The sequence below is a fragment of the Panulirus ornatus genome, chromosome 6 (genome assembly GCF_036320965.1).
Source record: "Panulirus ornatus isolate Po-2019 chromosome 6, ASM3632096v1, whole genome shotgun sequence".
NCBI lineage: Eukaryota > Metazoa > Arthropoda > Malacostraca > Decapoda > Palinuridae > Panulirus > Panulirus ornatus.
Window position 1 is genome coordinate 14,978,779 of NC_092229.1, and position 23,057 is coordinate 15,001,835.

The 23,057-nt window shown below is 40.0% G+C and overlaps 1 protein-coding gene across 4 annotated transcripts in view; it reads right to left on the reverse strand.

Moving 5' to 3' along the window:
* The window catches only part of Bap170 (Brahma associated protein 170kD), a 284,703-nt gene that overhangs the window by 82,127 nt on the left and 179,519 nt on the right, over positions 1 to 23,057 (reverse strand). For all 4 annotated transcript variants that reach the window (XM_071662586.1, XM_071662584.1, XM_071662583.1 and 1 more), the window contains 5 exons: positions 21,647 to 21,834; positions 10,518 to 10,773; positions 10,189 to 10,392; positions 1,870 to 2,211; positions 1,490 to 1,659 (listed from right to left, as the gene is read on the reverse strand). In XM_071662586.1, coding sequence (XP_071518687.1) covers positions 1,490 to 1,659; positions 1,870 to 2,211; positions 10,189 to 10,392; positions 10,518 to 10,773; positions 21,647 to 21,834 — 1,160 coding nt within the window. The remainder of the gene's footprint in view (positions 1 to 1,489; positions 1,660 to 1,869; positions 2,212 to 10,188; positions 10,393 to 10,517; positions 10,774 to 21,646; positions 21,835 to 23,057) is intronic.

Below are 23,057 nucleotides of genomic sequence, written 5' to 3' on the forward strand. Positions count from 1 at the left end.
GTAAATGGGCTGAACCATGGCATATGAAGCAGCCAGGGAGCTTGGCTGTGGTTGGAGGGCTTTGGTTTTGGTGAATTATGCATTACAGTGTGGATGTGAAGAGAAGACATTTCTTCTCTGTCACTGGTGCTACCTCGCTCATACTGGAAATGCAAGAAAAAATTTTCCCTTCACCCTCTAATTGGGAGCATCATTTTTGATAAGAATCACAGGTTAACTGCTAAGAGCATTAATGATGGGGAATTTACATTGTATAGTTAACGAGAGAGAGAGAGAGAGAGAGAGAGAGAGAGAGAGAGAGAGAGAGAGAGAGAGAGAGAGAGAGAGAGAGAGAGAGAGAGAGAGAGAGAGACAGACAGACACAGACAGAGACAGACAGACAGAGACAGACAGACAGACAGAGACAGACAGACAGAGACAGACAGAGACAGACAGACAGACAGACAGACAGAGAGATTAGTCGAGAAAAAAGTACAGTGTCCACAAAAAAAAAAAAAAAAAATTGTCCACCTCCCCATACATTTTCAAAGGTGATGTCACACTTACATTTTATCATTTTCTCATTTCTACTTTAACCTTGAATGCATCCCCCAGATGGCTGGGTATGGAATTAGCAAGGTTCCTGAAGTATTCTAGGTCTATATTTTGGGTAAATAGGGTCTTGATCTCCTAAATGAGGACAGGCAATGATGAAGTGTTGAAGGAAGCAGCTGCATAATCATGCATTCTGAGCACACAGTGTATCTTGAAATTTCACGAGTATCCACATTTTCTAGCTTCCAGGCGAGACTGTTCTTTCTCCTTCACAGAAAGGTAAGAGCCAACATTCCTGAATCACAGGTGGAAGCAATACAGCACCAAGAAGTGAAATTCCCATTATAAAGCAGCAGCCAGGAAAAGAAAAAAGAACATCCTTTCCTCAAGAGAGCCTAAGGAACAGTGAGGCAGGAAGCTAGTGCTCATACCATCAGAAAGACTCATGTCTGCAACCAAATGTATCATGATTTTAACCTAAGAGAGTCATATGCTTCTACCTACACTAAATCTTTGCCGTGCACCACTTCTGAAAATATATGGGGGTGGACAAGTGTTTTCTGAAGATACTACAGTATATAGAGAATTCCGAGCTGCCTGTTAAAAAGGTAAAGACTTAAAGGACCTATGGTACACAATAACTTGCTAAAGAAAACATATGATCACTGAATTAAGGGTCTGAGGGAAAAAGAGCGCATTCAGTGAATGAACTCTTGAAACTGAAAGTGCTCTTAATAGTGTGAACAGTGATTAATTGAGAATTACTAAATTATTGTCTAAGTCTTTATTCATTCAACCACAGAAAACAATAATGGATACATTTGAGTGAGCTCTAAGAAAGTTTTCATTTCAACCATGTGAAACAAATGGGAGAAGAGAAAATATAATACAGACATCCAATTCATTGGTACCATATTTAGACTCTGAAAGCTAACAGGTAGTATGACTATCTTACCTTACACAATTTGAGAGGAGTACTGGATTAAGTCCTTGTTTGCGGCCCATTGAATGCATGGAAGCTGCAAAATGGCGATATACTATTGCTTGTTCTATGGCATTTCCTGGAGAAGCTTCATAATTCTTCGTGACCCATTCCTTTACGAACTCCTCAACTTCTGGTGGAACCTAACATTGACATCAAATCACATACAATTAAAAGTATATAAAAAACACCGAGTTTCCCCTCTACAAAATCATATAACCTGTACTATATGTGTTAGCTCTCATGCAATTATTACTGAAGATCAATAATCCAAACCATGTAATGAAATACCTTAGTGTAACAATCTAATCAGAAGATGAAGGTATGGAAACAGTATAATATCAATTACTTACAATTCGACTTGCTAATTTCTTTGGGTCACCAGCAGCTACAGCAGCAGCAGCTGCAGCTGCAGCAGCAGTAGTAGCTCCAGAGGTAGTGGTAGAAGCAGCAGCTACAGATGCAACAGGCACTGCAGTTGCAGATGTGACAGGTTTAGAGATAGGGGACTTGGAGGCAACAGTTGTTGGTACAGTAGGAACTGGGTTACTAACTGACACCACAGGGGTAACAGTAGAAGGGTTTGCTACCGACACTGTGGTAACAGATGAAGCTGATGATGGGGTAGGTGGTGGAGGTGGAGGTGGATTTACCGGTTCCGGTTCACTCACTACTCCCGTTACAGTCTCTACAACCTAAAGAACAAAAGACAAAATTCAGACAAACATTATAGAAATTAACAAAGAGATGAATTTCAGTAAATAGAAACAAACTGTGCCAGTCAAGTTTATGAATAAAATAATCACAATTATCCTAAACCATGAGTGAGGTGCTATGATGAAATGATCACTCGGGGTGTGTGTGTGTGTGTGTGTGTGTGTGTGTGTGTGTGTGTGTGTGTGTGTGTGTGTGTGTGTGTGTGTTTAGTAATAGCAAAATAAAAAAAAAAACCTACAACAAATCAATAGGTACTTAAAAATGCAGAAGGATAACAAGACATTAAAACAGGCAGTGTCTAGAAGCAAGTTTAACTTCCTGTAATGGGACATTATTTTAAGGGGTTCTAGTAAGACCAATCGTATCACTGTCATATATAACATTAAAACCCCCTTCACTTATGAGGCTCCTGTAGCTCCACAGAAGTACAGGAGGACCAATCAAACACCTTTATATGATAAAGCTGGTTAATAAAAAAAAAAAAAAAGAGATAATCATGATAGAAATTGAGTAGGATAAAAGAATGCTGTATAGGCATATGAAATCTAATTATGATTGAAATTGAGTAGGAAAAGAATGTTGTACAGGCATACTAATTCTACATGCCATGCTGACATGCGTCTGACTTGCATTCACTTCAAGATCAGACCACACTCAGAACAGAACTCAGATGTGTGCCAGGGAGGGGGTGTAATTGCCGCTGAAAAACTAATAAAGCTAAATCACTCGTTTCTCATTATCCTGATGATGGAGAAAACCTTCTGTTGGCAAAATTTACTAAATTTCAAAGATCTACCACTACAATATGGCAAAAACTATTCTGCAAATTGTCCTGAATAAAATTTCAATAACATGTTTTAAACAGGGTATAACTGGGAGCATGTGGTACCCAGTGATGTGAAGAAAAAACTGCTTGTGGTGTGCTGAAAAAGGACTGGTGACTGAAAATGACTGGCAAAAAAAGGGGGACATAATATGTTAGAGAGGAGAGATACATACTATGTTGAAGAAAGAAACCTGGATGTTCTAGCTCTTGAATTAAACAAAGTTCAAGGATAAAGGGGAGGAATGGTTTGGAAATGTCTCAGCAGTAAAGTAAGGGGACAAGAGCTTAGGAAGGAGTTGCACTACCCTTGAAGCAGAAGTTGCAATTGTGTGTATTAAAGTGTAAGGAAGTAAATTCTAGATCGATGTGGGTAAAACTGAAGAGAGAGGGGTGATTATTAGTGCTTATGCACCTGGCCATGAGAAGAAAGATCATGAGGCACGTGTTTTAAAAACACCTGGGTGAGATGTGTCAGAAGTCTTGATATACGAAACTGGGTATCAAAGATGGGTGATTTTAATGTGAAGGTAATAATGTCAGTTGTGGGTATAACGGGTATGAAGTATTCAGTGTTATGAATGGAAATGGTAAACAGTTTGTGGAGGTGTGTGCTGAGAGAAGACTTAGGACGGAATACCTGGTTTAAAAAGATATCACAAGTGTATGTATGTAAGTAGGAGAGACAGGTAGCAAGCACCACAGGATAACGTATCAGTTGATAGGCATGTATAAGACTTTTGATGTTAATGTACTGAAAGAGGCTGCTGAGGGCTTACATGATGACTATATTGTGGAGGCATGGGTGAAGATTTGTAGATGTTTTCAAAAAAGTGGAAACAATATCAGGGAAAAGAAAGTGGCAAGAGAAGATAGCTTGGAAAGGAGACTTGTGTGAAGAAATACCAAGAGATATTGAGAGCAGAATGGCAAAAAGGTGAGAGTAAATTATGTGAGGTGAGTAAGTGAGGAATGGGAGATATTTAGGGTAGTGATGTCACATACAAGAAAAGCATATGGAATGCAAAAAGTAGGAGTTAGGTAGATTACAAAGGGTTGTGAGCAGTGGGATGAAGAAGCGAAGTTGTTAGTAAGAGAGAAAAGAGAGGCTTTTGGGTGGTACTTAAAAGGAAGGGGTGCAAATGACCGGAATATGTAAAAGAGAATGTGGCAGGGGATCAAGAGGAAGGTACAGTTGTAAAAGAAGGCAAATCAGAGAACTTTTGGAAGGAGGTAAATAATGAACGTAGGACGAGAACAAATGGCAACAGTGCTGAATGGTGCAAATGGGAAATGATAAAAGGCTTTGATGAAGTGAGTATTTTGAAGGACTGTTGTATGTTTGATGACAGGGTGTTTTGGTTAGAAAGGTATGCAAAGTGTGACTCATGGAGAGGGGTTAGGTAGTGAAAGCCTTGCGTATGATGGAATGCAGTAAAGAGGCTGCAGTGGATGGTACTGCTGTCAAGTTTATTAAGAATGGGGGGATGACTGTGTTGATGATTGACTGGTGATGTTCAATGTATGTATGGATTATGGTGAGAATTCTGAGGACTGGCAGAATGCATGAATAATCCACTGTACAAAAGTAAGGGCGGTAAAGGAGAGTGTTCAAATGAAAGAGTTATGTGTTTGTCGAGTATATCTGGTAAGTTGTATGAGTGGGTGAAGGCATGTAAGGAGCATCTGACTAGGGAGGAGCAGTGTGGTTTCAGATCTGAAGTGGTAGATGATGTGTGGATCAGGTGTTTGCTTTAAAGAAAACGTGTAGGAAATAATTATAAAAACATACAGATTTGTAAGTGGCATTCATAAATGACGGTTGATTGTGATGCTTTTTCATCCCAATTTCAATAACATTAAAAAATTCCAGCAAATTTGTCAGGCAGGATCTATTAAAACCATATTGGTTGTCTGATATAATTTTGTGCTCTTCAAGAAACATGAAAAATTTCATCTCATTATTCTTTTCCACTGTTTTGCCTAATACTGACACAAGGCTAATTGGGCAGTAGTTCAAAGCACACTTTTTGTCTACTTTTTTATATATAGGAGTAACATTTGCTCGTTTCCAGTCAAATAAAACCTGACCATCCAATAGAGATTCGTTGAACATTTATCTTATGGGGTATATCAGGTGTCTCATGACTTTTTTTTTTTTTAAATCTTGGAGCTAAGGCCATTGGATCTGTTAGGATTCATTTGGTCCAGGTATCTAAGTACTTCAGAACTCTATATTTCTCTGACTTTCATCTCTTCATCAGACCCTTGAAACATTTTCATTAGTTGCAGTATTCAAGATATTTCTTCAATTGTGAATATGGAGTTAAAGGAATAATGTAGTATGGTATCCATTTCCTTGTCGTCAGAAGTTAGTGTATCATGTTTGTTTCGTAATGGTCCACACTCTTCTTTTACTGTCTTCCTTCGTCTTAAATATCTGAAGACTTCCTCAAGATAATTACTATCTTTCAAGGAAATTCTTTCTCCTTCCTCATGTTTACTCTGTGTATGTCCTTCCACTCTCTTTAGATTCTGATAAATTCCTGGCAAATCTCATCAGTTCCCATTGATTTGAATTTCTTATGTGTAATCTTCAGGCAAATTAGCCCTTCTATTCTCCTATTCATCCATGAAGGTTTTGAAATATTGCAAGTTTTCTTCATAATTCACAGAATATGTGGGGCCTGGATGTGGAAAGTGAGCTAAGGTTTTGGTGCATTATACATGACAGCTAGAGACTGAGTGTGAATGAATGTGACCTTTGTTGTCTTTTCCTAGTGCTACCTTGTGCGCTTGTGGGGGGAGGGGGTTGTCATTTTATGTGTGGTGGAGTGGCGACAGGAATGAATAAAGGCAGCAAAAATGAATTATGTACATGTGTATATATATATATGTCTGTGTATGTATATGTATGTATACGTTGAAATGTATAGGTATGCATATGTGTGTGTGTGGACGTGTATGTATATACATGTGTATGTGGGTGGGTTGGGCCATTCTTTCGTCTGTTTCCTTGCACTACCTCACTAACACAGGAGACAGCGACAAAGTATAATAAATAAATAAATAAATAAATAAATAAATAAATAAATGTTACTTTCAATCTCGAGTAGCGTGTTTTTAGAATTATTCCACATTTCTTTTACTGTATGAACATCAAGAAGTTTTATCGAATTGGTACAGCAAATTTTGTGCCTAATGTTTTCAAAATTTGCTTGCCTGTAATCTGGGATCAAGAGTTTGCTGTCATCTATTTCATAATCTAAATTTATCTTCTAATCAAACTGTGATTGGTTTGACAAACTCTCGCCTACTTTGCAAGAGTTGATTAAGTTTGTGTTACTGGTGAGGACAAGATCAAGAACACTTTTACCTCTAGTTGGTCTTATAACTAACTGCTCTAGAAAAGCATCTTCAATTAATTACATTAGTGTCATTCCCTCTTGGTTGCCTGTTAACATGTTCCAGTTTATGTTTGGACAGCTGATGTCTCCAATTATCATACTGACTTTACTGTTTACTATAGTTTTGATTTCCTTGTATAACATCTAATCATCATCTTTTTGCTTAGGAGGTCTGTAAATAACACTAACATGTAGTTTACAGTACTTTTGAACTTGTCAGGAATTTCAACATAAAGAGAGTCGTAAATGTATGTCTACTTTCCTTACCTTAATAGCACTTTGAGTGTGATCAACGGAGATCAAAATTCCAACACCTACCCTGTATAAGAGATCTTTTGGAAATAGTTTGTATCTCAGTATCGCTAACTCAGCGGTTAAGTGTTTATTCTCAGAGTTTACCCACATTTCTGAGATTGTAACAACATTCTGTTTTTCAGTAACTGCACAGGACATAAGTTCATCGCATGAGATTGTAACAATATTCTGTTTTTCAGTAACTGCACAAGATATAAGTTCATCACACTTCATATTAATGCTTTCGGCATTTGTGTATATTAAACTAATGTTCCTTGGACTTGATTTCTGGAGATTTTTTTTTTTCTTTAATACATGTTTGTATTATCACTATTAATGCTTTCAGCATTTGTGTATATTAAACTAATGTTCCTTGGACTTGATTTCTGGAGATTTTTTTTTCTTTAATACATGTTTGTATTATCACTGTCAATGTCTGCATGTGCAACAGTGGGAGAGAGACAGTTCTCTGTTTGTTTTGGGTACGCAGCCTTACTCTGATCCTCCCTGAAATGAACCCTACCAGCCTTGTTCCTGAAAATTACCCGAGAGTTGACCTATAGCTGTGCTAACCCGCTACTTATACTGCCTGAGTTGTCCCCAAATGAACCTAACTGACTTTTCTTTGCTAATTTCTGGTACATCAACAGACCGTTCTATGTCTTCTATCTCATTCTTGTATCTCCCCAGACAACATAATCATTACACAAAAGTGCACTTGGGAACTTGTGCTTCATTTTCCTGAGATATTTTTGGGACTTACTACATAATGGAAAGGTAGCTGTGGTTTCCGTGCATTACACATGACAGCTTTGTTGTCTTTTCCTAGCGCTACCTTGCACATGTGCAAGGAGAGGGGAATGCTGTTTCATGTGTGGTGGTGATGGGAATGGGTGAAGGCAGCAAGTATTAAGGGGACGTAAGGGGAGTGGGGGAGGGAGGAATGGGATGTATTCAGGGAAGCAGTGATGGCTTGCGCAAAAGATGCTTGTGGCATGAGAAGCGTGGGAGGTGGGTTGATTAGAAAGGGTAGTGAGTGGTGGGATGAAGAAGTAAGATTATTAGTGAATGAGAAAGAGAGGCATTTGGACGATTTTTGCAGGGAAATAATGCAAATGACTGGGAGATGTATAAAAGAAAGAGGCAGGAGGTCAAGAGAAAGGTGCAAGAGGCAAAAAAGAGGGCAAATTAGAGTTGGAGTGAGAAAGTATCATTAAATTTAAGGGACAATAAAAAGATTTTGGAAAGAGGTAAATAAAGTGCATAAGACAAGGGAACAAATGGGAACTTCAGTGAGGGGGTAATGGGTGGGGAGGTGATAACAAGTAGCAGTGATGTGAGAAGATGGAGTGAGTATTTTGAAGGTTTGTTGAATGTGTTAGATGACAGAGTGGCAGATATAGGGTGTTTTGTTCGAGGTGGTGTGCAAAGTGAGAGGGTTAGGGAGAATGATTTGGTAAACAGAAAAGAGGTAGTAAAAGCTTTGCAGCAGATGAAAGCCGGCAAGGCGGCAGGTTTGGATGGTATTGCAGTGGAATTTATTAAAAAAGGGGGTGACTGTATGGTTGACTGGTTGGTAAGGTTATGTAATGTATGTATGACTCATAGTGAGGTGCCTGAGGATTGGCGGAATGCTTGTATAGTGCCATTGTACAAAGGCAAAGGGGATAAAAGTGAGTGCTCAAATTACAGAGGTATAAGTTTGTTGAGTATTCCTGGTAAATTATATGGGAGGGTATTGATGGAGAGGGTGAATGCATGTACAGAGCATCAGATTGGGGAAGAGCAGAGTAGTTTCAGAAGTGGTAGAGGATGTGTAGATCAGGTGTTTGCTTTGAAAAATGTATGTGAGAAATACTTAGAAAAACAAATGGATTTGTATGTAGCATTTATGGATCTGGAGAAGGTATAAGAGTTGATAGAGATGCTCTGTGGAAGGTATTAAGAATATATGGTGTGGGAGGTAAGTTGCTAGAAGAAGTGAAAAGTTTTTATCGAGGATGTAAGGCATGTGTACGTGTAGGAAGAGAGGAAAGTGATGGGTTCTCAGTAAATGTCGGTTTGAGGCAGGGGTGTGTGATGTCTCCATGGTTGTTTAATTTGTTTATGGATGGGGTTGTTAGGGAGGTGAATGCAAGAGTTTTGAAAAGAGTGGCAAGTGTGCAGTCTATTGTGGATGAGAGAGTTTGGGAAGTGAGTCAGTTGTTGTTCACTGATGGTGGCTGATTTGTGTGAAAAACTGCAGAAGCTGGTGACTGAGTTTGGTAAAGCTGGTGACTGAGTTTGGTAAAGTGTGTGAAAGAAGAAAGCTGAGAGTAAATGTGAATAAGAGCAGGGCTATTAGGTAGAGTAGGGTTGAGGGACACGTCAATTGGGAGGTAAGTTCAAATGGAGAAAAACTGGAGGAAGTGAAGTGTTTTAGATATCTGGGAGTGGATTTGGCAGCGGATGGAACCATGGAAGTGGAAATGAATCAGAGGGTGGGGGAGGGGGTGAAAGTTCTGGGAGCGTTGAAGAATGTGTGGAAGTCGAGAATGTTACCTCGGAAAGCAAAAATGGGTATGTTTGAAGGAATAGGGGTTCCAACAATGTTATATGATTGCGAGGCGTGGGCTATAGATAGAGTTGTGCAGAGGAGGGTGGATGTGTTGCAAATGAAATGTCTGAGGACAATATGTGGTGTGAGGTGGTTTGACTGAGTAAGTAATGACCGGGTAAGAGAGATAAAGAGAGTGTGGTTGAGAGAGCAGAAGAGGGTGTTTTGAAATGGTTTGGTCACAAAAAGAGAATGAGTGAGGAAAGATTGACAAAAAGGATATATGTGTCAGAGGTGGAGGGAACGAGGAGAAGTGGGAGACCAAATTGGAGGTGGTAAGATGGAGTGAAAAAGATTTTGAGTGATTGGGGCCTGAACATACAGGAGGGTGCAAGGCGTGCAAGGAATAGAGTGAATTGGAACGATGTGGTAGACCGAGGTCGACATGCTGTCAATGGATTGAACCAAGGCATGTGAAGCATCTGGGGTAAACCATAGAAAGTTCTGTGGGGCCTGGATGTGGAAAGGGAGCTGTGGTTTCAGTGCATTATACATGACAGCTACAGACTGAGTGTGAACGAATGTGGCCTTTGGTGTCTTTTCCTAGCGCTACCTCGCGCACATGCAGGGGGGAGGGGGTTGTTATTTTATGAATTATGTACATGTGTATATATGTCTGTGCGTATATATATATGTATACATTGACATGTATAGTTATGTATATTTCCGTGCATGGACGTGTAGGTATATACATGTGTACGTGGGTGGGTTGGGCCATTCTTTCGTCTGTTTCCTTGCACTGCCTCGCTAACGCGGGAGACAGCAGCAAAGTAAAATAAATAAAATAAATATGTTTATGTTGCTTTTCATTTTAAACAGCTCATGTATAACTTACCTTCATACCAATGCAAGCTTCAGGACCATAACTTTGTGCTTCAACAGTTAATAATGAGACCAGCGTATGAATAGATCCCGTTGCTCGAACTATAGCATTGCAGGCCTGTGTTCCCAGTGATGATAAAGAATACAGACACTCCAAAGTATAAATCAGAAGCATGATGTCATGGATTGTTAGATATCTGCAGATTTGACCATACACCTGTAAATAATGAAATGCATAAGCAAAATTATGAATTTGTGTATAAAAATGAAGTGTAAAGACAAAGGAGTTCAGATGTCCATGATTTGTTAACATTCCAACAAGAGTCTGCACACACAACTTACTGATGAATCAATATTAAAACTGAGAACTTCTTCATTAGGGTCATTCATGGCCAGTTTGTTCAGTACTTCTAAGGACCTGAGGACGAATGCTCTGTCTGGTGAAGATACACCCTGACATATATTTGAAAGTAATGAAGCCGAGCAGGGATCAATTTTGGGGTCACGTAACATTACTTCTGGAACAATGTTACCCAAGGTGTCCAGAGCATTGACCGCCAGCCCTCCCCAACGTGAACATATACACAAAACAAGAAACCTGCAATGAAAACAAACATTTCTATTTTATCCACATCATATACAAAATCAGAAAACAAAACACAAAATGCCCATCACACGAGGATTAAATTACAGTTCTTTGTTCAATTAGTGGGCCTAAGAATCATGCAAGCTAGTTTTATCAAATGCACAGTTTATGATAAAACTGTCAACTAATAATATATAAAAATTCTTCAAAAACCAATTAAGCATTCATAATCAAATACATCAAATACAATGGCAAAAAATAGGAAAAAAAAATCTGCATTCAATCTTTTTATTCTTTGTACAACTGATTTTCCCAACTAAGCAAGAAAGCAACAGGAGGAGAAAGGCCTTATGTGCACACAACCAATCTCTAAATGTCATGTATCATACCCCAATCCCAAGCGCAATCAGCCACAGTCAAGCCCCAAAAACTATATTATCATTATACTTTGTCGCTGTCTCCCGCATTAGCAAGGTAGCACAAGGAAACAGACGAAAGAATAGCCCAATCCACCCACATACACATGTATATACATACACGTCCACACGCACATATACATACCTATACATCTCAACATATACATGTCAACTAATAAGATATAAAAATTATTCAAAAACCAATTAAGCATTCATAATCAAATACATCAAATACAATGGCAAAAAATAGAAAAAAAATCTGCATTTAATCTTTTTATTCTTTGTACAACTGATTTTCCCAACTCAGCAAGAAAGCAACAGGAGGAGAAAGGCCTCATGTGCACACATCCAATCTCTAACTGTCATGTATCATACCCCAATCCCAAGCGTAATCAGGCACAGTCAAGCCCCAAAAGCTATATTATCATTATACTTTGTCGCTGTCTCCCACATTAGTGAGGTAGCACAAGGAAACAGACGAAAGAATGGCCTAATCCACAAACATACACATGTATATACATACAAGTCCACACATGCACATATACATACCTATACATCTTAACGTATACATATATATACACACAGACATATACATATATTCACATGTACATAATTCACAGTCTACCCTTATTCATTCACGTCGCCATTCCACCACACATGAAATGAAAACCCCCTCCCCCTGCATGTCCACGAGGTAGCACTAGGAAAGACAACAAAGGCCACATTCGTTCACACTCAGTCTCTACCTGTCATGTATAATGCACCGAAGCCACAGCTCCATTTCCACATCCAGGCCCCACAGAACTTTCCATGATTTACCCCGGACGTTTCACATGCCCTAGTTCAATCCATTGACAGCATGTCGCCCCCGGTATACCACATCGTTCCAATTCACTCTATACCTTGCACGCCTTTCACCCTCCTGCATGTTCAGGCCCTGATCACTCAAAATCTTTTTCACTCCACCTTTCCACCTTCAATTTTGTCTCCCACTTCTCGTTCCCTCCACCTCTGACACATATATCCTCACTGTCAATCTTTCCTCGCTCATTCTCTCCATGTGACCAAACCATTTCAAAACACCCTCCTCTGCTCTCTCAACCACACTCCTTTTATTACCACACATATCTCTTACCCTTTCATTACTTACTCGATCAAACCATCTCACACCACATATTGTCCTCAAACATCTCATTTCCAGCACATCCACACTCCTCTGCACAACTCTATCTATAGCCCATGCCTTGCAACCATATGACATTGTTGGAACCACTATTCCTTCAAACATACCCATTTTTGTTTTTCGAGATAATGTTCTTGACTTCCACACATTTTTCAACGCTCCCAGAACTTTCGCCCCTTCCCCCACCATATGATTCACTTCTGTTTCCATGGTTCTATTCGCTGCCAAATCCACTGCCAGATATCTAAAACACTTCACGTTCTCCACTTTTTCTCCTTTCAAACTCACCTCCCAATTGACTTGTCCCTCAACCCTACTGTACCTAATAACCTTACTCTTATTCACATTTACTCTCAGCTTTCTTCTTTCACGCAATTTACCAAATTCAGTCACCAGCTTCTGCAGTTTCTCACACGAATCAGCCATCAGCACTGTATCATCAGCGAACTGACTCAATTCCCAAGCTCTCTCATCCACAACAGATTGCATACTTGCCCACCTTTCCAAAACTCTTGCATTCACCTCCGTAACAACCCCATCCATAAACAAATTAAACAACCATGGAGACATCACGCACCCCTGCCGCAAACCAACATTCACTGAGAACCATTCACTTTCCTCTCTTCCTACATGTACACATGCCTTACATTCTCGATAAAATTTTTCACTGCTTCTAACAACTTACCTCCCTCACCATATATTCTTAATACCTTCCACAGAGCATCTCTATCAACACTATCATATGCCTTCTCCAGATCCATAAATGTTACATACAAATCCATTTGCTTTTCTAAGTATTTCTCACATACATTTTTTAAAGCAAACCCCTGATCCACACATCCTCTACCACTTCTGAAACCACATTGCTCTTCCCCAATCTGATGCTCTGTACATGCCTTCACCCTCTCAATCAATACCCTCCCATATAATTTCCCAGGAATACTCGACAAACTTACACCTCTGTAATTTGAGCACTCACTCTTATCCCCTTTGCCTTTGTACAATGGCACTATGCAAGCATTCCGCCAGTCCTCAGGTATCTCACCATGAGTCATACATTCATTAAATATCCTTACCAACCAGTCAACAATACAGTCATCCCCTCAATAAATTCCACTGCAATACCATCCAAACCCGCTGCCTTGCCGGCTTTCATCTTCTGCAAAGCTTTTACTACCTCTTCTCTGTTTATCAAATCATTCTCCCTAACCCTCTCACTTTGCACATCACCTCGACCAAAACACCCAATGTCTGCCACTCTGTTATAAAACACATTTAACAAACATTCAAAATAACCACTTCATCTCCTTCTCACATCATCACTACTTGTTATCACCTCCCTATTAGCCCTGTTCACTGATGTTCCCGTTTGTTCTCTTGTCTTACGCACTTTATTTACCTCCTAAAACATCTTTTTATTCTCCCCAAAATTTAATGATACTCTCTCACCCCAACTCTCATTTGCTCTCTTTTTCGCCTCTTGTACCTTTCTCTTGAACTCCTGCCTCTTTCTTTTATATATCTCCCACTCATTTGCATTATTTCCTTGCAAAAATCGTCCAAATGCCTCTCTCTTCTCTTTCCCTACTAATCTTACTTCTTCATCCCACCACTCACTGCCCTTTCTAATCTGCCCACCTCCCACGCTTCTCATGCCAAAAGCATCTTTTGCACAAGCCATCACTGCTTCCCTAACTACATCCCATTCCTCCCCCACTCCCCTTACGTCCTTTGTTCTCACCTTTTTCCATTCTGTACTCAGTCTCTCCTGGTATTTCCTCACACAAGTCTCCTTCCCAAGCTCACTTACTCTCATCACTCTCTTCACCCTAACATTCTCTCTTCTGAAAACATTTACAAATCTTCACCTTTGCCTCCACAAGATAATGATCAGACATCCCTACAGTTGCATCTCTCAGCACATTAACATCCAAAAGTCACTCTTTCATGCACCTATCAATTAACACGTAATCCAATAATGCTCTCTTGCCATCTCTCCTACTTACATACGTATACTTATGAATATCTCTCTTCTTAAACCAGATATTCCCAATCACCAGTCCTTTTTCAGCACATAAATCTACAAGCTCTTCACCATTTCCATTTACAACGCTGAACAGCCCACGTACACCAATTATTCCCTCAACTGTCACATTACTCACCTTTGCATTCAAATCACCCATCACTATAATCTGGTCTCGTGCATCAAAACTACTAACACACTCAACTCAGTTGCTTCCAAAACACTTGCCTCTCATGTTCTTTCTTCTCATGCCCAGGAGCATATGCACCAATAATCACCCATCTCGCTCCATCCTCTTTCAGTTTTACCCATATCAATCTGCAGTTTACTTTCTTACACTCTATCACATACTCCCACCACTCCTGTTTCAGGAGTATTGCTACTCCTTCCCTTGCTCTTGTCCTCTCACTAACCCCTGACTTTACTCCCAAGACTTTCCCAAATCACTCTTCCCCTTTACCCTTGAGCTTTGTTTCACTCAGAGCCAAAACATCCAGGTTCCTTTCCTCTAACATAATACCTATCTCTCCTTTTCTCTAATCTTGGATACATCCACACACATTTAGACACCCCAATCTGAGCCTTCGAGGAGGATGAGCACTCCCTGCGTGACTCCTTATGTTTCCCCATTTAGAAAGTTAAAATACAAGGAGGGGAGGGTTTCTAGCCCCCCGCTCCCCTGCGTGACTCCTTATGTTTCCCCATTTAGAAAGTTAAAATACAAGGAGGGGAGGGTTTCTAGCCCCCCACTCCCGTCCCCTTTAGTCGCCTTCTACAACACGTGAGGAATGCGTGGGAAGTATTATTTCTCCTCTATCCCCAGGGATAGGGGAGATAGCCTTTACCTTGACGTGCTTCACAATATCTTGTTTGAGCCCACTGACAACCCCTTCCCCCTAAAAGATGATGATGGTATCCCATGCATACCTCTTAACCTGCTGGAATTTCAGAACCAGGTACCGCAAAACTTCTTTCACTACATCCTCCCATCTTGGTCTCATCCTCCCCATTTCTCTTTACAATTCTGACCTGTAGATCTTCTTGGTCTTCTTTCACTCATTCCCTTCAGACATCTGAAACCTTTTTAATCCTTGATAAATCCAAAGTTTTTGCTAGGATGTGGCTTTGAGGTCTCATCCCAAAGCTCCCCCCCACCCCACTTTGCACCCTCTTACCCAGCGCACTATGGCTGATCAATCTCTGTGGTTGTTGGTGGATCAGCCACTCCCCCTCTCTCTATCAATAGCAGTGTCCATCAAGTTTCTGTCATGTCTCCTACACTTTTTCTCCCTTCAAATCAACAATTTCCTTCTACAAATACCCAAATGAACTCATGCTGATGACTCAATACAACATTCCTCCACATCCTTCAAAACTCCTCCTCTCATCTGATATGCATGCATCTTGTCCTTAATAAACTTAACTTGGGACAGAATATTTTAGTGGGATATATGAAATCTGTTAAGGTTTAATGCCTAAAAGACCTAGTTTCTGCCTAAAGCTATCAAAAATCTCTCACAGCTTTCCTCTCTCCTTGAAGGAGTGGGTGTGGAATAAGAGGTATCTAGGAAACAAGTGATGGCATGAGCAAGATATGAATAAGGAATGCAAAAGGTGGAAGGCGAGCTTATTAAGAAGGGTAGAAAGTAGTGGGGTGAAGTAGTTGCCAATCAAATGAAAAGAGAGGAGTCTGGGCACTGTTTACAAGGCAGGAGTGCAAGTGATTGGAAGATGTATATGAGAAAGTGGCAGGGTGGGATTGGGTGGCATTGCAGTTGAATTTAACAAGAAAGGGAGTGATTGTGTTGTTGATTAGTTGGTAAGGATATTCAATATATGTATGGATCACAGTGAAGTGCCTGAGTACTGGAGGGATGCATGCATAGTGCCACTGTATAAAGGAAAAGGAGTTAAAGGTGAGTGTTCAATCAAAAGAGGCATAAGTTTGTTGAATGTATCTGGAAAATTATATGAGAGGGTGAAGGCACATACAGAGAATCAGATTGGAGAGTAGCAGTGTGGTTTCAAAAGTGGTAAAGGATGCGTGGATCAGGTGTTTCCTTCGAAGAATGTGCGAGTAAAACAGATAGATTTGCATGTAGCATTTATGGATCTAGAGAAGGGATATGATAGGGTTGATAGAGATGCTTTGTGGAAGGTCTTAAGAATCTATGGTGAGGGAGGTAAGCTGCTACAGACAGTGAGAAGAATATATCAAGGGTGTAAGGTGTGTGTGTAAAAGTACAAAGAAAGGAGAGTGCTTGGTTCCCCGTGAAGGTTGGTCTGCAGCACGGATGTGTGATGTCACCATGGTTGTTTGTTTATGGGTGGGGTGGTGAGGGAGGAAATGCAAGAGTTTTGGAGAAGGGTGAGTATGCAGTCTGGTGGGAATGAGAGGACCTGAAAAGTGAGTCAGTTGTTATTTGTATTGGTGGGTGATTCATGTGAGAAACTGCAGATGTTGGTAACTCAGTTTAGAAAAGGGTGTTAAAGGAGAAAGTTGAGAGTAAATGTGAATAAGAGAGAGGTTATTAGGTTCAGCAGCATTGAGGGACAAGTTAGTTGAGATGTAAGTTCGAATGGACTGAAGGAAGTGAAGTGTTTTAGATATCTGGGAGTGGATGAGGCAGTGATAGGAACCATGGAAGTGGAACTAATTCATAGGGTGGGGGAGTGGGTGAAGGTCCTGGGAACAATGAAGAATGTTTGGAAAGAAAGAACATTATCTTAGAGAGCAAAAATGGATATGACTGAAAAAAATGTGTTTCAAAAAATCACATGCTTGCAGGCATGGGCTATAGATAGGGTTGTGCGCAGGAGGGTGGATGTGTTAGGGATGAAATGTTTCAGGACAATATGTGATGTGAGGTTGTTTGATCAAGTAAGTAATGAAAGGGTAAGAGAGATGTGTGGTAACAAAAAGAGAGTGGTTGAGAACAGAAGATGGTTGAAATAGTTTTGACATAAGGAGAGAATGAGTGATGAGAGGTTGACAAAGAGAATATACATGTCAGAATTGGGGGAAACGAGAAGTGCGAGAGCAAATTGGAGGTGGAAGGATGTAGTGAAAAAGATTTTGAGTGATCAGGGCCTTTACATATGGAGGGTGAAAGGTGTGCACATGATAGGGTGAATTGGAACAATGTGGTATACTGGAATAAATAGACTGAACCTGGAAATGTAAAATGTCTGGGGTAAACCATGGAAAGGTACATGAGGACTGGATGTCGATAAGGAGCTGTGGTTTTGCTGCATTACTCATGACAGGTAGAATATGGATGTGAACTAATGTGGCTTTTTTTCAAATGTTTCCTGATGCTGTGGGTGACAATGCAGTTTCCTGTGGGAAGGGGTGGACAGGAAATGGATAAGGTGTGCAAGTATGAATATGTATATGTGTATATGTACATGTATGTATGAAGTAGGGGGTAGCGATGCTGTTCCCTGTGGGGCTTGGTAGCACCAAGAATGGATGAAGGCAAGCAAGCACGAATATGTGCATGTGTATATGTTTATGTGCAGGTATGTGTAAGAGAGATGTGCAGAAATAAAAAGTGTGGTTGACAGAGGAGAAGAGGGTGTATTGAAATGGTTTGGACATATGGAGAGAATAAGTGAGGATAGGTTGACAAAGAGGATATATGCATTAGAGGTGGAGGGAACAAGGAAATGCAATAAAACAAAGTGGAGATGGAAGGATGGAGTGATAAGATTTTGAGCGATTGGGGCCTGAACACACAGGAACATGAGAGGCGTGCAAAGAATAGAGTGAATTGGAAGGATGTGGTATACCAGGGTTGATGTGCTGTCAATGGATTGAAGCAGGGCATATGAAATGTCTGGGGTAAACCATGGAAAGGTCTGTAGGATCTCCAAGATAAGGTTCTCTCCTTCCACACATCCTTCATTGCTCCTAAAACCTTCGCCCCTCCCCTACCCTGTGACTTACTTCTGCTTCCATGGTTCCATTTGCTGCTAAGTCCACTCACAGATGTCTAAAACACATCACTTCCTCCAGTTTTTCTTCATTCAAACTTACATTCCAATCAACTTGTCCCTCACCTCAACTCTACTGAACCTAATAACCTTGCTCTTATTCACATTTACTCTCAACCTTTTCACACACTTTTCTAAACTCACAGATGTCTAAAACACTTCACTTCCTCCAGTTTTTCTTCATTCAAACTTACATTCCAATCAACTTGTCCCTCACCTCAACTCTACTGAACCTAATAACCTTGCTCTTATTCACATTTACTCTCAGCCTTTTCACACACTTTTCTAAACTCATTCACCAACTTCTGCAGTTTCTCACTCGAATCAGCCACCAGAGCTGTATCATCAGCAAACAACTGACTCACTTCCCAGGCCCTCTCATCCACAACAAACTGCATACTCGCCTTCTCTCCAAACCTCTTGCACTTACCACCCTAACTACCCCATCCATAAACATTAAACAACCATGGGGTTATCACACACCCCAGTGGCAAACCAACCTTCACTGAGAACCAATCACTCTCCTCTCTTCTTAATTGTACATATGCCTTACATCCTTGATAAAAACTTTTCTGCTTCTAGCAGCTTATCTCTCACACCATATATTCTTAATACATTTTCCACAAAGCATCTCTATCAACCCTATCAAATGCCTTCTCTATATCAATAAATGCTACATACAAATCCATCTGTTTACATAAGTATTTCTCACACACATTTTTCCATGCAAACACCTGATCCACACATCCTCTACCATTTCTGAAACTACCTTGTTCCTCCCCAATCTGATGCTCTGTTTATACCTTCACCCCCTCAACCAATATCCTCCCATATAGTTTTCCAGGAATACACAACAAACTTATGCCTCTGTAGTTTGAACACTTACCTTTATCCCCTCTGGCTTTGTACAATGATACTATACATGCATTCTGCCAATCCTCAGGCACTTCACTGTGATCCATACAAACACAGAATATCCTTACCAACCAATCCACAACACATTCACCCACTTTCTTGAAAAATTCAACTGCAATATCATCCACTCCTGCCACCTTGACAGAATTCATCTTCCACAAGGCTTTCACCAACTCTTCTCTCTTCACAAAACCACCCTCCCTGACTAACTTTGCACACCATCACGACCAAAACACCTTACATCTGCCACTCTATCAAACACATTCAACAATCCTTCAAAATACTCACTCCATCACAATCTGCTATTACTTTTCCCCTCCAACTAAATACATCCCATTCCTTATCCACTCCCCTTGTCATCTGCTTTCACCTACTGCCATTCTACATTCAGTCTCTCTTGGTTCTTCCTCACACAAGTCTCCTTTCCAAGCTCACTCACCACTCTCTTCTCCCCAACATTCTCTCTTCTTTTTTGAAAACCTCGACAAACCTTCACCTTCGCCTCCCAAAGACAGTGATCAGACACCTCACCAGCTTCCCCTCTCAGCACATTAACATCTAAAAGTCTCTTTTTTATACACCGATCAATTAAAGCATAATCTAATTAAGCTCTTTGATCATCTCCCTACAAATCGCCAGTCTTCTTTCAGCATACAAATCTACAAGCTCTTAAATTTAACATTTCCATTCATAACACTGAATACCCCATGTACACCAATCATACTCTCAGCTGCCACATTACTCATCACATTTAAATCACCCATCACTGATACCCAGTCTTGTGCACCAAAATTGCTAACACACTCACGCAGCTGCTCCCAAAACACTTGCCTCTCGAGATCTTTCTTCAGATGACCAGGTGCATAAGCACCAACAATCACCCCTCTCTCTCCATCCATTTACCTACATCAATCTAGACCTTACTTCCATACACTCTATCCCACCCCACGAGTCCCTTCTAGCTTTATGAAGCGGGCAATGTCCACCTGTCAGGACCACAAGTTATAAAGTGTGTGTATTTATGTGCAAAGAATGCATGGCTATTGAGCAGTAAGTGCTAAGCATCTTCTTTATGGTAGCTACAACTTGGGCACGAAGGATGAAGCAGTGTTTGAAGTGTCATAATGATGGGTGACGTCCAGAGAACAAACTAAAGTGTGAGACTCGCGTTTGTCAGGAGAGTATGATTTCTGATGGTTGCACGTCTGGTATACTGGAGTTCAAGAATGAGTTGGGAGGTAGGCAGTTTTGTGCTTGTAGGGATTGTTTGAAAAATATGAGTTTTGCCAGTGTTATATTTGTTAGGGGTGGAGGGATCTATGAGTACAGGTTACTGATGTGTGAGGCAGAGTTAAATTTTTTATTTGTAAGTGTGAGGGGTCTACTGCTGTAGCATAAAAGTTTGTGTCCAGCATCTTAAGGTGGGACTGTGCTGGGTGGATCTGTTTCACTGTGAAAGTTTTGTGCATTTGTGATTCCCAGGCAGCCAGTAATTGTTCTGTACACACTACTTTGTGTGGTATGCAGCACTGTATTATTTGCTTTGGAGAGGGTAGAAAACAATGCTTATGATGCATAGCTTTAATTGAATCAGATGAACTGTTCATAAAGGGCATTGAGGGATTCTTTTTTTTGTCCAAATCTTGTGCTAGTTAGTGTTACTGATGTGGGGGTGAATGCCATATGTGTAGCATGTGATGCCTAGAATGGTCGGTGTTTGGTTCAGTGAAAATAACTCTGTTCACAGTGACTAGAGGGTATGAACTGGATTCATGTCTGTCTGGGGTTTTAGAGTGACTGAAGATGTCTTTGAAGATGCAAACACTCTGTTCTTGGCAAGTATCAGACATGTAGTGATGCATGTCTGATATTGCTACTGTAATGTCAGGATATTTTGCTGTGATTGTGAGGTTGCCTGCATTAGAGAGGACCTTCACGTTTAGTCTTACATCAGGTAAAGGGAGTCATACAGGAAGAGACTGAAGAGAGTTGAGAAAGAAGTGCTCCTTTGGAAACTCCAATACAGAATTTAAGTGACTTAGAGGTGAAGCTAAGTGAGTGATTCTGGCATGGTGGCCTGCAATGAAACTGGCCAAACACTTTTTGTCAGTGATGTGCGGGATGATGATGAAGTTTTTGTACGAAAATGTGTCAGGGGACAGTGTCATATGTTTTGTTGATGTTAACTCTCATACACCGCAACTTTGTCAAAAAATCTTCCTTTGATCAATGTCCATTCCCAACCTTCATACTCTTAAACACTTCCTAGTGTGCGGGGTTAACAAACAGCCTAAAATGCTTCATTAATAAAATCTTTAAAATAACTTCAATACAAACAAGAATAAAACTTACCTGAGGCAAGTTTGAGACTTTGCAAGACTGGCTACATTTTGTTCTTCAAAGGACAAATTACGAATTATATGAAGAATTTGGCTAATTCGGGTCCCCTCAAGATCCTGTGTCCCAATATCACGCCCTAAATGAAAAATCTCCCCATCCTCTTTTGCCAACTTAAGGTCACTACCTTCACACTGTAGAACCTGTGAAAGAAAATATCACCAATTAGCATGTCAGTGTAGGACCAACAAATATGACAAACATCTCTCCATTCACTGAGGAAAAAATGTCACTTGTGGACCAATCTGTCAAAAATTAAATTCATTCTGAGGATTGTCTTACCAAGGATAAACAAATAGGGGATCATTACTGTGTGGGGTAAGATTTTGACAAATATATTGTCTAACCAAGGATAAACAAATAGGGGAGTATTACTGTATGGGGCAAGATTTTGACAAATATACTGTCTAACCAAGGATAAACAAATTGGGGAGCATTACTGTATGGGGTAAGATTTTGACAAATATAAAGTCAGTCAAAGTATGTTTCGAGGGAACATGCTAAAAATGATCACATTCACATAATCTAACATCTATAGTGTCAAAAACACTAATACAATGGAGTATCAAACATGAAATGGTTGGGACCATGAGGCTTATGTAATTTTTTTCATTTCAAGAAACCCACGTGACAAACAGTATCAATTGTCTTGGTACAGTAAACCACATATTGCAGTGAAATCATGTCAACAAATAAACTTATAACAGCATTCTTTTCTACTCGCAATAGTATTTGGTTTACAATTTAGCTTTCATATTTCATCCTCACACTCCCCATGACCTGTAATTAACACCATCTGCAGAGCAGATGGGACAATGCAAACACTGCCAACTATTTCAGATGGGACAATGCAAACACTGCCAACTATTTCACCATGTACTGTCAATCAATCAAACATTTGTCAGATTGTCCCACTTTTTCCTTAATTACACACACTGAAATATATGTGGAAAACAAGAATGTGTCTACAAATAAACTCATTAGAGCATTCTCTCCTTCTCACAACTGTATTATGTTTACAAATTAACTTTCATAATTCCTTATATGCAGCACTGCACAGTGTCTGCAGACCACCAGACAGATACAAAACAGGAATAATGCAAACAATGCCACCCATCCCATCATGAACTGCCATCAGTAAAATATTTGCCAGATCATCCCATTTCTTTCCTTAATTAAGACTAAAATCTACTGGAAGAGACAAAAATTATTCAGTTTTTGTCTTAGTTATGTATGCCAATTACAGCAAAAACAAACTTATAAAAACCAACACAATCAATCCTAATCAAGTTTTGGTTTATGTTGTGAATAGGTTTTCAAACATTTACTTAAAATGCAATTTCAATATTTGTAACCATCTTGTTTG